Source organism: Archocentrus centrarchus, chromosome 12 (assembly GCF_007364275.1).
Source record: "Archocentrus centrarchus isolate MPI-CPG fArcCen1 chromosome 12, fArcCen1, whole genome shotgun sequence".
Lineage (NCBI taxonomy): Eukaryota > Metazoa > Chordata > Actinopteri > Cichliformes > Cichlidae > Archocentrus > Archocentrus centrarchus.
Window position 1 is genome coordinate 15,485,978 of NC_044357.1, and position 18,145 is coordinate 15,504,122.

Below are 18,145 nucleotides of genomic sequence, written 5' to 3' on the forward strand. Positions count from 1 at the left end.
TTCCCATTCTCTGTAGTTTGTGTTTGGCCTTCATTCCTGTGCATCTTAGCTGATTTGATGAAGGCCCAGTTGGGGTAACCGCATGTTTTGAGGGCTTTCTTAATGTGTGTGTGTTCCTTATGCTTCCCTTCTGCCTTAGAGGGAACACTTTCCGCACGGTGTTGTAGGGTCCTGATCACCCCAAGTTTGTGTTCCAGAGGGTGGTGGGAGTCAAAGAGGAGATACTGGTCTGTGTGTGTGGGCTTCCGGTAAACTTCAATGTTGAGGCTTCCATCTTCCTCGATAAGCACCGCACAGTCCAGGAATGGTAACTTGTTATCTCTGGTGTCCTCCCTGGTAAAACGTATGTATTTATCCACTGAGTTAATGTGACGAGTGAAGGCTTCTACTTCTTGGGTTTTGATTTTGACCCAGGTGTCATCTACATATCTGTACCAGTGGCTAGGTGCCGTCCCTTTGAAAGAACCAAGAGCTTTACTTTCCACTTCCTCCATGTAAAGGTTGGCTACAATGGGAGACACTGGGGAGCCCATGGCACATATATTTGCTTCTGTCTGTAGAATCCATCATTGTATTTAAAATATGTTGTGGTAAGGCAGAGATCTAAAAGTGCACAAATCTGATCTGGGGTGAAGCTGGTTCTGTTCAGTAAGGAATCGTCTTCCTGTAGTCGTCTTCTGGACCTTGTTAGTAACAAGGTCCAGAATCTTGTACTGGATCCAGAATCTTGTACTGGATCCAGATGAAACCATGGTGTCCTTTGATGTGGTTTCACGTTTCACTTGCATACCTACAACTGAGGCAGTGGAGACCGTCAGAAGACGACTACAGGAAGACGATTCCTTACTGAACAGAACCAGCTTCACCCCAGATCAGATTTGTGCACTTTTAGATCTCTGCCTTACCACAACATATTTTAAATACAATGATGGATTCTACAGACAGAAGCATGGATGTGCCATGGGCTCCCCAGTGTCTCCCATTGTAGCCAACCTTTACATGGAGGAAGTGGAAAGTAAAGCTCTTGGTTCTTTCAAAGGGACGGCACCTAGCCACTGGTACAGATATGTAGATGACACCTGGGTCAAAATCAAAACCCAAGAAGTAGAAGCCTTCACTCGTCACATTAACTCAGTGGATAAATACATACGTTTTACCAGGGAGGACACCAGAGATAACAAGTTACCATTCCTGGACTGTGCGGTGCTTATCGAGGAAGATGGAAGCCTCAACATTGAAGTTTACCGGAAGCCCACACACACAGACCAGTATCTCCTCTTTGACTCCCACCACCCTCTGGAACACAAACTTGGGGTGATCAGGACCCTACAACACCGTGCGGAAAGTGTTCCCTCTAAGGCAGAAGGGAAGCATAAGGAACACACACACATTAAGAAAGCCCTCAAAACATGCGGTTCCCCCAACTGGGCCTTCATCAAATCAGCTAAGATGCACAGGAATGAAGGCCAAACACAAACTACAGAGAATGGGAAGGACAAGAGGAACAACATTGTCATCCCATATGTGTCAGGCTTGTCAGAGAAACTCAGAAGAATTTTCTCCAAGCATGACATCTCAGTATACTTCAAACCAAGTCACACCCTAAGACAAAAACTGGTTCATCCCAAGGACAAACCCGCCAAACACAAGATCAGCGATGTAGTGTATGCTGTTCAGTGCAGTGAAGAGTGCTCGGACCTCTACATTGGTGAAACCAAACAGCCTCTTCACAAACGAATGGCACAACATAGAAGAGCCACTTCGACAGGACAAGATTCAGCAGTACATCTGCATCTGAAGGAAAAAGGGCACTCTTTTGAGGATGCCAATGTCCACATTTTGGACAGGGAAAACAGATGGTTTGAAAGAGGAGTGAAAGAAGCCATCTATGTCCACTGTGAACAACCATCATTGAACAGAGGAGGTGGATTACGTCACCAACTTTCCCCCGCTTACAGTGCTGTCCTGAGCTCCCTTCCCAGACGTCTCAACCCCCATTCACACCTTTGTTCCAGTGACCTCAATAGGCCACAGGAAACAATGGAGCGGAGTCCTAAGTTGGTTTCAACTGAAACCACTGATTAAATATGACCCACGCCCCCTTCACACCTGGGCACATGTGTTCAGCACATGATCAATAGAGGGTCATAACCACCTCCAGGGGACTACGCCCACAGGGGTTTAAATACCTGGGTCTCTCCACCATTTGGTTGAGAACTGAAGAAGCCTTTCGGATGAGAGGTGAAACGTCTTCAAGAAACAAAAAGAAGTCCAGTCGCCTTTTTCAAGCTCCAGAGACTATGCTTAACAATACTGTGTATGATGTACATGTGAACACAGAGTCTGCTGGAACTGCTTAATCTTTAGAGAACCATAATCCTCACTGGATGCAAAAAAAAAATCAGCTTCTTAACTTCTCCAGGCCATGACATGACTCACCCGATGACTGATGTATCTAAACATATTGGATCTCACAAAATACACTCACACAAAAAAACAAAACAAAACTCTATTAGTCTATTATATGCTCTATCCACAGCGTGGGTCAATATAATGAGCCTCATTGATTTCCATGCGCTGCTTTCATGTAACCATGATAAATATTTCATGACTGGTGTGGATGTCTGAAAAAACTGAAATGGAAACAGAGGCCTGAAGGGACAGTAGGGCAGGTGTGTTTGTGTGTGTATGTATGTATGTATATATATGTTCAAAGGCAAACAAGAACAGGAGAGTGAGAAAGCATCAGGAACATAGTGTGTATGTGTGTGTGTGTTTGTGTCTGTGTGTGAAAAAGATGCGGTAATGACCCCCCGGAGAGTGAGGGTGGAGCTTTTTTGCTCTCTTCCTCCCACACTCAATTTATGAATAATTAACTTGGAATCTGCCAGTCAGAGCGGACTGGTTGCTCATTACAAGGCATTATGTACGGCAGTGTCACGCAAGCTATCAATCAAGAGGCATCTATTCATGTGCATCAAGCCATCTCCAGGGATGACAGAGACAGTGGGGGGTGGGCTGTGATCAAGTGTGTATTTGTGTGTGTGTGTGTGTGTTAGCATTAGGGGAATTGCTCTCAACTAGGCAACCCTGGTATGACCATATAAGGACATGGGCTCTGCTTTTGGCTGCAGATTGGTGCATCTGGTAGACCCCGATGGCAGTGACTTCAAGGTCATTTAGAGGGTGGAGTCATGACATCATCATGCAAAAAAGTACAGCACATTAGAGCAGGAATGGATAAAACTAAATCTGTCCTGCGGCGGGCAAAATGCTATGTGGAAACTTATGTACTTGCAGTGATGTGTACCTTTAACTGGCAGTGTGGAAAGTAGCCAGTTAAAGGTACAGTCAGTAATTTTTTTAAAGGATATTTAATGATTGTGTGTAACAAACTGAGAATTCTTCCATTAAAAACACACATTAGTGGGCGCTGGCTTGTTGAAGTTGCCATGTCCCCCTGCTGTCTTCAATACAATGGTGGAGATGGACATCGCTGTTCTGCCTAATCGTGTTTTATATATGTGGCTAGAAACCGGCCACATTTGTAGTGCACCAAAGGCGGAGGACAAGAGAACTCGTAGGCATGGAGGCAAATTTTAATTACCTGCACCTTCAACAACAAACAACAACAGCTAGCTATAAGTTAAAGTTATGCCAGCTAATGTTAGGCTTTAATGTCCTAGAAATCACACTTTCCCTCTGATAGTTTAATTACAGTCTCGCATTATATGAGAGTTCATTCGCCAAATGTCCGAGTCCAACAGCCAGACAACAGCCATGGCAGCCAGAGTTTTTGATGTGACTTGGGGGGTAAAAACGTAAGATACCACAAAATATTTAATTGAAATGTATTCCTGATTCATTGCTAAGTGTTGATATTATTCAAATATATTAAAATTTAGTAGGTGTACAAAAATCTCTTTATGCACAAACTGTAGAAGAAACGGCCAGCCACAGCCACTCATCTCATGATTTTTAAACCTCTCTACACTCACCTCTCCTTTCTTGACAGTTTGGCGACGGGACGTCGTCTCCTCATTGATGCTTGACAGAAAGTTCTGCGAGATCCGCAGAGCGTCCTGCAGAAGGGGGTGGTCCGGGTGGCTGATGGGTGTGTGTTTGAGCAAGTCCTAGTAGTACATGAAGAAATATTGAGTTGCAAAACCAAAAACACATATCCAAGTGTACGTATGCATGCAGGCAACTGAAAAGCAACATATCCAATATTTATGAATAAAGGTTTTTTATTTTAACTGACTTTTTATAACTGTATGATCTAATAATAATGCTAAATGAAACACAGGTTGTGCTTTGATGACCCAGCTCATTGTGAGAAATAGTGGTCATTTCTAAAACACAGCAGAACACAGTTGAGACATTATTAAGGAGCATCGCTGGGCCTGCACGTTCTCTTACTTACATGAAGTACCAAAGTGCTGCGTGTCACTCTGTCCACTGGTTTATAAAGCAAAGCTGTAAATTAAAAAGGGCAGAAACCAGACAGATTTTAAAAAATGAACTGATACTATTTCAAACATATAAATACTATAATTTATGTTAGATTTAAAAAGAACAGTGTAAAGCCCAGCATGAGATGACTGACCTTCAAGAGAGTTCTTGCCTGTCTCCTTGCAGTCCTTAGGGCTCCTCACCTTCAGGTTCTGTTTAGACACAAAACACAGGTGCAAACAGTGGCTTAAAAACCTGTGCAAATAAGCCACATGAAAAATACGGTGAGAGGTTATGATCTTTTCATTCTTCAGCTTTGAGGCTATCCAATTGCAAATTAATTACGCCATCCTCAGCAGATTTTCCCCCCACCGTCTTGCTCAGATGGCTTGAAGTCATGCATCATTACTTAGACCATTAGCAACCCTCGATGATGAACTCCCCATATGCATGTAGATACCAGGCTCAAGTCTGACTACTGGTCCTCAGAAAACACAGACATACGCTGATGATGTGGCAGAAACGAACACATGCTTGACACAAAGAGAAAGAAATGGGTACGAGACCCTCTAGACTTGACCAGCAGACTGCTGAACATTCACAGTTTAACACACAATTGTATTTATTTTCCACTAAAGCAGGCACATTTGCTCTTTTTAATTCATATACAGCAGTTGAAAAACACTACACAACTCCCCCTCAAAAGACTGGATCTGGACCCATTCCTTGGCAGCTACGCAAACAGAAAAATCCCAAAATGTATGAGGGGAGCTGCGATGTTGCCAGAGCTTTCAGAGCTCCTATCTATGTTGGACTGCCTAAATTGGGACACTGTTGGGAGACTAGCAGTTTAAACTGGACTTTATATTTAGATTTGAGGCCCGAGTATAAAATGTTCTCAGCACATGAACCATTTGGAAATTTAAGTTTAACTAAAATATAAATGCTCTAATTTATTACACTGTCATAGCTTTACACCCTGCGCAGGAGAGCGCCTATTTTACCAGTGGTCTAATTGCGGATGAGGCCAAGTTGAGGCCATACTTGAAAGAAAACTATAGAAAACACCATCCACCCTCTTACAATAAAATACGGATGGGCACACATAACATCTTGCCTCTGGCTGCATTTGCATAAAAATATTCAGCAGAGCATTAAAATTTAAATGCAAGGAAATTATAAAATCTGTTTGGGTGAACGATGGCAGTGCAGTAAATCAGGGACAAAAATGTTACGCAGTGACTAAACTGACTCTTTCTGACTTTACAATACCTCTTGGGAAACGTTAATTGACTGAACACATAATTTAACATGGCTGAAAGTTAGTTATCGTTCTATCTTGCCTCCAGTTGCACAAGCAACTAGGTGGGTATCGTTTTCATAAATAAGTACAGAGCTGAGAAAGGTTTAATAGTAATTAGCACAACCAAAGTAGAGATTTATTATGACACACTGCTTTGTGGCTTTTCAAAGTTTCAGAGTGCTTTACTGTAACACCATGTGGCATCTCAAGGAAGACATTTGGTGAAAGTCACCAGAAACATGGTGAATCCGAGCACGCTATCGTGTACCAACACAGAGTGTACTGAAAAGGCTGGAGCTTTTTTTTTTTTTGGCCTGACCAACACAATTGTAACTCACCACCACCCATCCTGCATGCCAAATTCAGCTCCCAGCAAATTCATCCTCTTTGCCAAAAGGAAAATCAAACTGAAAGGTTTCTGTTAGGACACACAGGAAGAGGTCCACCACGCATAGCAGATGCTCAAGTGTTCTGGTCAGAACTGAATTTCCACACAACGATCTAAAAATACCAGAAATACTGAAAGCTATCCAGAGATGTAGAAGGAGATTACTTTTTAAGAGCAGCCTCATTCAAATCAGGTGTAGTTTTTTCATTTTTATGGAACTTTATGATCCTCATTCAGCATTGCTTAGGAAATCAGGGGGGAAAGCAGAAATTGTGACCCTCAATTTGCTGGAAAGTAGTGATCAAGTATATTAACTGTTCCTCATATTCATTTTCTTACCTCAGAAATTTCAGCAAACTGTGTGTTAGCCTGGCAGCACTTCTCTGCCGTCTCCACAGCCAGCTCGTAGTTGTCCACAAATGCCCGGTAAACTCCTAACTGGCTGGCCTGAGAGAGAAAAGGAAAGAAATTTAAAGTTTTCATTAGCAGGTTAGGCACATTAAATTGCACTTTACAGAGACTATGTTGGAGGAATAAATAACAGCAAACTATATTTCCTGAGCTTTCACTGCACTGTCAAATTCCACTGGAAAAAGCTTTACAAAGTTCACTTGTAACACTGCACTTTGTAATGTAATAGTAAGAAACCGGTCAGCTGTGTGTCCCAGAGACTGTACATGACTGGCAGACAACTGAACAAAACAACCAGCAAAGGGGGAGAGACGGATCACAGCTACAGCGTGTAACCGCGGTGATCTCTGCACCCCGTTCCCATAGCAACCTGCGCAGAGCTTGGGCGAGTAATTAATGATTGGTGTAACAGAGGCTATGAAAGCACGTTTAGTAAGCTGGATGACTGAATAAAACTCCATCAAACGTTGCCTGCCAGCGCTGCAATCCATCTCCGCCACGAACAAAAGGACAATCAATCCTCCTGAACAAAAGCCAGCAAATGCAGACAGAGTACAGTGGAGATTTGTGTCTTGAGAGTGACGCACACTCTCACACACCTCTAAAATAGCGTATACATAAGCATGTCTTACCTGGGTGCACTAAACACAAATGAATACGTTTAAAGTCTAAAATACAGAGCACAATGCTATACTTAAGATCTTTTGGCCTGTGTGGAGCTTCAGCAGTTTGGTAGGACATCATTTGTAACACATGTAATACAGTATTTTGGGGGATTACTCTTGATATAGGCAACTGGATGATTAGACAGGTTGCAAAAAATACAGTAGTTTGGCCTCATCCTTGTAAGAACTTTATCTGAAGGTAAAGAAAGTGACTGCACCCGATCCCTCAGAGCATAGACACGAAGCATATTTATGAGATCACAAACAGATAGCTGAGGCACACCATATCAATTGTATTTATGGAGTGTCTCCAAGTTGTCCAGCTCACTACTCATTTTCAGATTTTATTACCATCTAACCGACTTCTGCTAGAAGTTCAAATAGCTCATTAGTCTATTCACGTGTCACCAGTCAAAGGGAATTTTTTTAGCAGGGGCAAGAAAAGAAAAACAAAATGATTTGAAGAACTCATATACATGAAGAAACTTGTCTAACCTTTGGAATTAGGAATAGGACAAAGTACTGTCCAACTTGCAAAAGTCAGAAAAACTTTTCTTAATGTAATGTAATTTTGCTTCCAAGGAGCCCGATTTTCTTGTCATTTTTAAAAGTGTTTTTGAGCAATTGTTTTCCAGGCTTTCTGAAGGTCTTTTGAAGTTTTTCTTTGGCTACGTTTCCACTCATTTTCAGTCCAGTCCTTGTATTTGACCATTTTGAAAGGATTTCTTTGCAACCCATGAATGACTCACACATAAAATAGCTCAACCAACTCAAGAAATGTACCAGTGTCTACACATAACAGGCAACTTAGCAAAGACCTTTAAGAGAATTTTAAATTGCATCTTCAGGCAATTTGTTACTAGCAGCCTGTCACAAAAACACATAATTTGTTCCAATTTCTTCAGTTAATTCCATGAAAATTAACTGAGTTTGTCACAGTTTGTCAGGCATAAAATAGTATTTTTGCACCAACAACATGATTCCCAAAGAGCCAAAAATTCAGCATATGCATGGTGCGCAGTCTGTCCTTAAAGAAAAAAAAAAATAAATCAGAGGAAAGTGGAAGGTCTAAAAACTATCCATAGCAGATGAACAATATTGGAAAGTCATGTCCTTAAGAAATATTTTTTTAAAAATCCAGCAAAAACCTGACACAGGACCTGACAGATACATCTGGCTCTTCAGTTGATCCATTTAGTGTTCAGTGTAACCTCATTAGAAATGGACTCAGTGGAAGGGTGGCTGGCTGTCAAGAAGCCATTCTTCAGGAAGGGAAACAGGGAGAAAAAGGCTGAGGTATGCCTAATTATACAAGAACTCAACAGGTCTTATGGAGTGATGAATTCAAATTCAACATTTCTGGTTCAAATCATTGTCATTATATATGGAGGAGGTCAGAAGAGAGGTACAATAGTAAGTGTCTACCATCTGTAAAACACGATGAAGGCTCTGTTATGGGTTGAGGCTGCATTTCATCCGGCGACGTTGGGTATCTTAACAAAATGGATAGAATTATGAACACAGAAAAGTGCTGTCATATTTTGATCCACAACCTGACAGCCTGACAATGATCCCAAACACACTGCCAATGCAGTAAAAAGCATACCTGGATAGAAAAACACACAATGGAACACAATGAGTCATGGATTGGCCATTCTGTGACTTTTTTGTGAGGCTTTTATGTATTGTGAACATGTATTTTACTGAGCTAGATGTTCTTCCACTCTTCCACAAACATATAATAAAATTATTAACCTAACCCTCTACAGATAAATGACTACAGAACATCTGTCAGACAGAAAATATTCTTGTCTCAAACCGAGCCCATTCTTATTTTTTTTTTTTAAATCTTTTAGTCATGGCCCTGACCTTTATAATGTGACCTGATCATTGATGTCATGGGGTGTGAGAATTGATTATAGTAGGAATGTAGTCACAAGTTTTATAAACATTGTTCACACTTGATTTGCTAAAGCTGGTAGTTAGAATGTGTTCAAGAATGACAGATCTCTCTTTGTCTGTCCACACCTCCTTGTTAACTGTGTTCTTGCAGATGCATTTCAGGCAGCAATGTCTCAAAAGGATGCTTTTCACATTCACGTGCACACCAGAAAGAAACAGAAAGGAGGAAGGTGAGGAGCAAAGTAGTTTCATAATCCTGCAATCCCGTGTCGTGCCCTGGGCCACAAAATCTGCGACACAGCAGAAGCCATTCAGAGCGTGACAGTTTGACTGTGTCTGCCAGCAACATCCACACAGCCACACACAACGGCATTGAGGCTTACCAAGTGTACAAATGCAGCTGTAGTATCATAGCAGAAAATGGCTTTGGGTGATGGAAAAAAAAAAAGAAAAAAAAGAAAAGAGAACAGCTTAGGTGTCTGGATTTTTCAGTTCAGGATTTGCCCTGTGTGACAGTATGTGTGTAATCCACAGTGGAAAACAACATTAAGAAAACAGCCTCATGACAGACTATACCCATTATATGAGGAGGCTGGATGTGCCCTCAGTTAGTAAGGCCATCTGACACATATTTTTTTTTCAAAGAGGAGAAAGAAAAATCACTATTTAGCCTATGATGACATAATAACATGAACAGACAGCATGAGACAGTTTTAATTTTATTTTAAGTTTAATGAAAGGGTCTACAGTGGTGTACAGTGGTGCTTTGAGCTCAGTGCCAACACCAGTATGCTGACATGCTCACAATGACACTGCCATTATGCTGCACTATTTCAGTTTAGCGAGTTAGCATGCAACATTTGCTAATTAGGTCAAACCACAACAAAGCTGAGGGTGGTGTGTTTGCAGGTGGTGATAAAGCCAACATATAAATTCAATTCAATTCATTTTTATACAGCGCCAAATTACAACAAACAGTCGCCTCAAGACCCTTTGTATTGTAGTCAATCAGACAACCTGGGATTTGGATTTTTGGTGATGGGACTGAAAGTTATTACAAAGTTATTACACCTCATACTTTTTCCACATATACAATATGTATTTGTAGGATTATTTAATTTATGTTTGTGTTTTTTTTTTATTACTCTATCCAGGCTTCAGTTAATGTCTTTGAAGTTGCTGTTTTTAAGCAATTGCTAATTTATTAAAGTCTTGATAATACAAGTATTTCAAGGTAAAACTCATGCTTCTCACTAAAGATTAATAACAGCTAGAATAAAATCTTTAAAATATCAGTATTTCAAGGCCTGCAACATTTAAATAATACTTGTGTGATGCAAAATGGCAGAGCTTCATTGGCTTTTACACAACTTTGGAATTATTGCATTTGTACCAAAGCACTCAACACTGACAGGTTCCATTATCACCTTCACACAGGCAGATGGGTTCTTAATGGTCACCAAAGGTTTTAAAAACCAAAACCTTTGGTGACCATTAAAACATACATGTAATGTGCATATGAATGTACAAACATTTGATTTACGTGTGCATAAACGATGTATGTTCACAAACGGTCCTCGATCACGCAGTTTCAAAATACACAAAAACAGAAACAGTACTTTTGACTGAAGTAAATATTTTGATCAGTCTCGATATAGATGTTACGAATCTTGGTACCCTAGGTAGTTTATGGGCTATGTAAATTATATGAGTTTAATCAAGATTGAACCAGTCGTCTAGGAGGAGTTCACGAACAAACATAAAGGCATACAAGATAGTGGCCCTACCGACAAATAAACCTTAGCACTATCATGGTTAAAAAGAGCAATGTTTCATCAGGCTTTTTTGTTTCTTTGTGAAGAACATTGCTCAACGCCAGTTTATCAGTTTGCCTGTCTATCTTCATGGTGTAAAACCTTTATTTTGCTGTTGTATATGCAGGAGCAGCAGAAACATGAGTGTGATGCTGCCCTATTTCCAGTCTTCAAACACTATTCTCTGACAGTCATGCTCATAACCTGTCACTGACGCTTTGCCTCTTCCTCTTTTCTCTCCAGTTCTCGCCATCCTCCTTCTGATGATTTATGATTCCTAAGCCTGTCTCCCCTCAAAGATTTTAGAGTCACGGTAAGACAGCTCTATCACAGTTCCAGCAGCCTAAATCTTCTTGCCTAGTCAACTCCTACCTCCTCTCAAGCCCCCCCCCCCCCCCCCCCCCCAGTCCTTGTCTGTATCACCTCCTCTCCTCTCAGCTAATCTTCCTCCCTCCTTCTTCTTCTAATGCAGGCTGTCATGTAGCATTTTCTCCCTTTCCCCCCCTTTTTTAAGGCTCAGAGTCTTTATCTTTTGACTTTTATTAAACACAGTCTGGAGAAGGCAGAGTATGGAGTAGTAAATGTATAAGTATGTGAGCATAAATACACAGATATCTGTTTACAGTTTAAACATGCGAGAATGAACAAAGGTAGCTGCTGTAGCTACACCACGCTGTCAAGGTGGGGAGAGAAAAAAAAAAATCAGGAGTGACGTAATTGCTTGGCCAGACAAAGAAAATCTGTGAATGTATGGGCAAACTGGCACCAGTATATGGAAATATTAGCTCCATCTTCTCATTTAAGTTCAAATGAAAGCTAATATATTCAAAAAATGCAGTTCTTAATTGATGTGATCTTCAGGGCAGCCCCAGAGGTCAAATTTGTCTTTCATTCAACCTTGCACTACAACCAGCGAAGAAGTCATCATTGTACTGGTGCGCCTTTGTGTTTGTAGGATGCCACACTATCAAATTAAACATGCAGCCTTACTCTCAAACACTGCTCAATAATTTACCACATCAGAACCATGTCATCCCAGTTTTTGGTTTTTTGGGAGGTGACTGTGAGCAGTTTTGTTAGATAGAAACACGCTGAACATCAAGAAGGAACACAACAATTTGATGAACTGGATTTTCACATTTGCCTTTTTGACATGAAGACAAAACCAATTAAATCCTTATTTCTTAGCTAAGCCACAAGGGGAGGCTCCTAAGATAAGGTAATAAGAGAAAGAGAGAGAGACAGAGAGACAGAGAGAGAGTGTGTGTGCATGTGTGTGTTTGAGAAAGAGAGAGAGGCTCCTATTTATAGCAGCTTCTTCTAGACACGAAGCACAGAGTGCTGTGATGGTCTCAGCTGCCTGAGGCAGAAAGGCGGCATTGTGAAAGACGCTTGCACCTCCCTCTGTGTGTGTGTGTGTGTGTGTGTGTGTGTGTGTGTGTGTCCAAGCATAAGTGAGTCAGAGAGGGAGAGGGATAGAGAGAGACAGGGCGATGGAGGGAGACACCAGTGGGAGAGGAGCAGTATTTCTAAGAGAATTAACAAATGATTCATTGTCAGTTAATTGACCCATTGTGAAAATGATTGAACAGACCCAGTGTAGATTTGGCCCTGACATCCTTGGAAGGACAAAAAAAACAGCTGTTTAGGTGGAAATAGGGGGGGGGGGGGGGGGGGGGGGGGGGGGGGGGGATTCAGAATCAATTTGTTTGGAATTTAAAATGATAATAAGACCTTTAGTACAAAAATCTAATTACTTTTATTACTGGTTTATGAAATTTAGGTTTTCATAAAAGCCTTCTGATGGAAGAAACAACATTACTATGAGTAATGCATCCCTAGAGATGTGGGTTTGCTTGGGGTCAGAAATGCAGCTATAGCTGTTCTTACCAGTGCTGTCAAGTTTTTTTGGGTGGCCCATATTGTCAAGTTTTATTAGGGGTAATGTCAAGCAGTTACACAGAGGGATATTTCTGCTGTCAAGGGTACACACACACACACACTCAAACACAAATACACACCCTACAACACCAGCCCTTTGACTCATTTCTCTCTTTGGTTATGAGCTCTAAATGTGCGCTTGTAATGAAGGTAAATACACTCCAGCCTTACTAGTTTCTGGAAGAGATCCCCGACTCTCTGGTGATGGCTCCACTGCTGGACACGAGGCAAAAGTCCATCGTAGAACTCCTTGTGGATCTCGTAGAGCTCAGGCACTTTGAAGAAGATGGTTTCTATCTGGGCCACAGTAAGCACGGGCTGGGAAGTTGTAGCTGCAGCCTTCAGAGGCTTCATGGGCTGAGAAGAACAAAGGGAGCAGATACCAAATATAAGAGGTGTTTTGCAGGGTGTCTACTGTGCAAACTAAACAACCTATTAAACCATTGCAAATATACTGTATATCTAAAGTTTTGACACTCATACTCAAAAAACGATTCCCAATCATATTCCAGATTGATTGGCAGATTGATAATAATGCAGAACATCACGAGGACATTAAAAGTGACGGGTGTTCTCACCAGTAACAGTGCCTCCAGATGACTAAGGTACATTTCCTCTGTGGCCAAGATCCCAGACAGGACCCACTTCCTCATCTCCAAACCTTTTTCTAGGTCACACTCCGTCTGTAACAAACACACAGACATGGGAATGACATTTCAATAATACCCAGCAATGCAATACTTTGTACGACAATTAGCTCAACCTCATTTTTTTTGTTTGTTTGTTTTTACAACTTATTCTTTTACTTATTTAAAATATTTTAGTAATTGTTTTCACATTGCAAGGCACTTGGTTCTTTTGCGGCCGTGTCATAACATCAAAAGTGTTTTATTATTTATTATATTTGGTAAAGGGCCTTTCATGAGACGTGCTTGTAAGTCTTGAACTTAAAGGTTTCTAGTTAGTTAAGCATGAAACTCAGGAATGAAGGAATACTGATTCTGTATGCCAGAGTCTAGAAAATTAAATAGCATTAAATGCACCTTCTAGAAATCCTACTGGTTTTATGCTTTTATGCCAGGGCTATCATTGAACTGAACTCTGTGTGGTTTGGACAGTGATGTGGGGTGGTAGTGCTGACTGTGTGCGTGCGTTGGTGTGTATTGGGGCTAGATTCGTCTGTTAATTTACTATTGTGCACTGTATTTTAGTAATCATTTTTATCACTCATATTTTTATTATTTTATTATTTATTGTCTGAGGCACCTAGAAAGGAATGCATTTTAAATTTCGTTGTGCAACTTCTGTGTACAATGACAATAAAGATTCTGATTCTGATTCTGATTCTGATTCTGGTTGTGTTATGGGACAGGCAACAGCATGGAAGAGGATGCAGAAAATACATTTAGAAATATGAATGAAAGCCAGAAAAAGGATGTAGACATACATGAACTGTAAGTATTTTTTGGGGTGTATTTTGCTTCATTCTTGAATCTTATTGATTCTTGTTACTTTCTTTAAAAAACAAACAAACAAAAGTACACATCCGTACACTGTGACACACAAACCTGGCAGCTGTGACTGCGTGGGGTTGGGATTAAACCAGCACAAGAGCCCTGAATCATGGTTAAACTCATTCAGTTATGGCATGAATGATGACCGTAATTAGTGGAGATAAGTGGATGAATATCAGCTGAACAGGTGAAACTACATTAAGCAATAACATTTGCCTTTTATTGCTCTTCTTTGTTAGTTTTTCTTCTAGCTGTTTTTACTTGTAATTACCTGAACAGTAGGCTAATAAAAACAAAAGTCTGGCATAAACCCTGGAGCACAATATTAAATACAATATTCATAAACTCTATTTCTGTCATATATTGTTCTGTTACTAAATACAATTATTTAGAAAAATATAAATACCAGTAGTGGTATCTATGTATAAATGTGCATACTAAAACGCTGTATGCTGCTCATATGAGCTGCTTTTAAATGCATACATGACTACTTGAATGTCTGTGGGTGTGCATGCATTTATTTAAATGAAGGGGTAAATGGGTCTGAAACCTGTTTCCATGGCCACTGCATAAACAGATGCTTGCACAGATCTCAGGGGACTGTTCCAAGCCAGAAGATTATGAAATGCTCCAGGATTTTTATGGACTCCACAGTCCACACAGGAGTCCATTACATAGTTTCTCCCAGGCTGAACATGCTTTGATTTGCCTCCAATTTGATTCAGTAGGTTCCTTTAAATAAACATACGCAATCCTTTCTTAGCATCTTCATTAATGACGTACAGTACAGGTTATCATGGTGTAAAGAATTGGAATCTGGCAACTACATGTTAAGATGCACCTAAAGGATTTACATAATCAAATAATCTGCTGTTATCCCAATTACTAACTTGGCCTATAAAATATTGCATTGCACATACCTTCTCGTCATCTGACTTCATCTTGTCCCCAACAGTTTCTCTGTACAGTACGCTGTACTGTGTCTCACCTTCTCATTTCTCTGGCAGATATGTTATATGCATTACACAGAGCTGCCTAGGTATTCAGACTGTATAAAATATCTTTACTTTCCCCAATAAGCTAATATTATAGTTAAATATATTACATGCATACACCAGAGGCAAATGTTTCTCTTTACAAATAAAAGTGTATTGTAAGATGAGAACTTTATTTATGAACTACCAGAGAGAAGAGCTGTGCTTATTTATCATCTCAAACCCCAAACTCCTGAAGGAAATACCCACATTTGCAAATGTGTCATCTTTTATTCATTGTGGCAACTAATGAGCTAATCTCTAGGATCAGACTAAAGGAGGGTCTCTGTATATTTTTGGTAATGTAATAAGTAAAAAATAAAACTTATTCTCCCTGCTTTGGGTATATTTAGATCCAGTTTGTGCAAGAGGCAATAAAAATAATATTTTACACTTAAACCTCTTCACCCCCAACACTGCTTAGCAAGAGATCAACCTGGCATATTTTTAGGAATTTTGATTTACACTGGATTTGTTTATGGATGTATAATATTCATCGGGCATACACAGAAATCCGCACCATGTATTTAATTTGACGGGCTCAAGGATGCGGCTCAAAAAGCTGAGTCTGAGCAACAGAGACTGCAATAACAATTATTCTCCATCTCTTCTCTGTCTTGCTTTCCCACTCCATGTATGATACGGTCAGCTCACATAAACACTCAGAATCGAGTTGGAGAGGAGTGAATGGTGACACATTTTCCACTCCAAACTTTATTAACCCTTTTCAGATTTAATTTCCTAATCTGTTTAGCATCCTGCTCTGGCATCACTAACTTTCTGAAAAGCCTAACCTGATTGCCTCCTATCTCCACAACCGCTATGTAACAGGTTGATTTTAAATGAAGCATTACTTCTGGTTATTTAACTGGTTCGTCAGTCAGATGTGATACACACTGATGGCGAACACAATGCATACAATGCCAAATTATGTTATGACTTTAATTGCACAAAACAAGTATTGACAGTTCATTATAGACGTAATCCATTTTAACAACACAGATTTTGTTTGTAATGCTGCTCATTTAAAGTATTTCCACCGACTGAGCAGGAAAAAAAAAAATTACTGCACACACCAGGAAATGACCTTGAAGTGTGAGGCAGAAGAGTGAGGATTCAGCTGTTTTAATATACAGAGGTTCATGGGGGGGGGTTCCTGCAACATCTTCAATTTAAATCTGGCTGCAGGGCCCAGCATGGTACTGTGTGTAGGTGCTACACAAAGCTTTCCAGACCCACCGCTATGTGCCGTGTACTGCCACTTGAATATAAATATGTGGTGAACATGGGCTACTCTTGCTCGTGTTTGAGCTGTTGTCAGTCACTTAGCCTTGCCCATGATGTGAAGAAGACTGAAATCACTATCATGCACGGGCAACGGCTTTATGGATAACTGCACTCAAACATGGCTCTGCAGCCTTTGTGTAGCCTGAGAGCTCTGTAAATCTAGCCAGAGGCCCTTATGGCTCAGTTACACTACAGTAAAAATATGATAGTCTCCTTGCAGTCACCAGTGGCCACCTGACAACGGCACTAAACTTTTTTTGCTGTCGACTGCAACAAACTGGTCACCCAGAAGGTTGAGCGTGAAATCCCTGATCATAAGATGACTGCACAGGTCACCTGGTTGGAGGGCAACCGGTCTCCAAACAATCATGGTCTGACTTGGACTGGCAATCACTCTCAGACAGATTGGCAAAGGTTTGCAAATAATTGCTGTTTAATTTATAAATGCAGACAGACTGTCAACATGCTGCAATTAATCTGAGTAAGTCTGCGACACATCACTCTGCAATAGGGAACTCGACTCAATGCCAGCTAAATGTGTTCTAGTTTTATTCCTATATAAAAGCAAGGATCCTGAGTGCCTATGTTATTTTGCAGTCTTTGTCCTCATCTTTGAAACAACCATTTCAAAGGCAGCAAGATTGCAAGTTCATTCCACAACAGTTTTGATTATGCTGTGATCTCCAACCACTGTTTTCACTAGTGTGACTGTGATTTTTTATAATGCAGACATAAAAATGCCTAATTAACACAAACTTAATGGGCAATAAAACAGAGTGACCTTCACTGACCTATAAGCAGGTGTCATACAGCACCCTAGGATTATGTAGAAATACAGAATACCAGATGTGGTTAGTGTTTTCGGTGAATTGGTTGAAGAATATTTTTGCTTTTTGTCAAAAGCAAACTTCCTGTCAATGACCCTTGTTTTCCTTTTGCGAACTAGGAAGAGTCAGATTGTGAGAGAACAAGAGACAAGAGTACTCTTAAATGAAATCAGCAGTATTACTGAAAGTGATGACTCATCACAGTGACATCATTGAACCATCAGCTCCCCCTGAGCCAATCAGAGCTTGTCTAGACTCTGACTCATCAATTACAAACACAGAGTGGGGTGATGTTTGAAGACATTTGTTCAAGAGCAAATCAAGGATGATGGTAACTTCATTTTGATGACATTGATTGTAAGCCTGTGGGGACTTTGTTGATGGATAATTGTTATAGTGCTGCATAATGTATTTAACTGACCATCAGACGATGCGTCTACAGGCCCTAAACATGTAGAGTTGAATTTCTTTTTTCCATAGAAACAGAAGATTGTGTGTGTGTGTGTGTGTGTGTGTGTGTGGGTGCGCGCGCGTGTGTGCGTGCAAATGCAAGCAAAATATGTGCGTGCATGTGTGCAAATTAAAATCACAAAGTTAAACCTCACAG

The 18,145-nt window shown here is 40.5% G+C and overlaps 1 protein-coding gene across 1 annotated transcript in view; it reads right to left on the minus strand.

The window, feature by feature from the left end:
* Positions 1-18,145, minus strand: part of bcr (BCR activator of RhoGEF and GTPase) — a 94,455-nt gene that overhangs the window by 20,365 nt on the left and 55,945 nt on the right. Inside the window, exons 3-8 of the mRNA XM_030742519.1 lie at positions 13,455-13,559; positions 13,048-13,233; positions 6,483-6,590; positions 4,607-4,664; positions 4,424-4,476; positions 3,999-4,133 (exon numbers count right to left, since the gene is read on the minus strand). Coding sequence (XP_030598379.1) covers positions 3,999-4,133; positions 4,424-4,476; positions 4,607-4,664; positions 6,483-6,590; positions 13,048-13,233; positions 13,455-13,559 — 645 coding nt within the window. The remainder of the gene's footprint in view (positions 1-3,998; positions 4,134-4,423; positions 4,477-4,606; positions 4,665-6,482; positions 6,591-13,047; positions 13,234-13,454; positions 13,560-18,145) is intronic.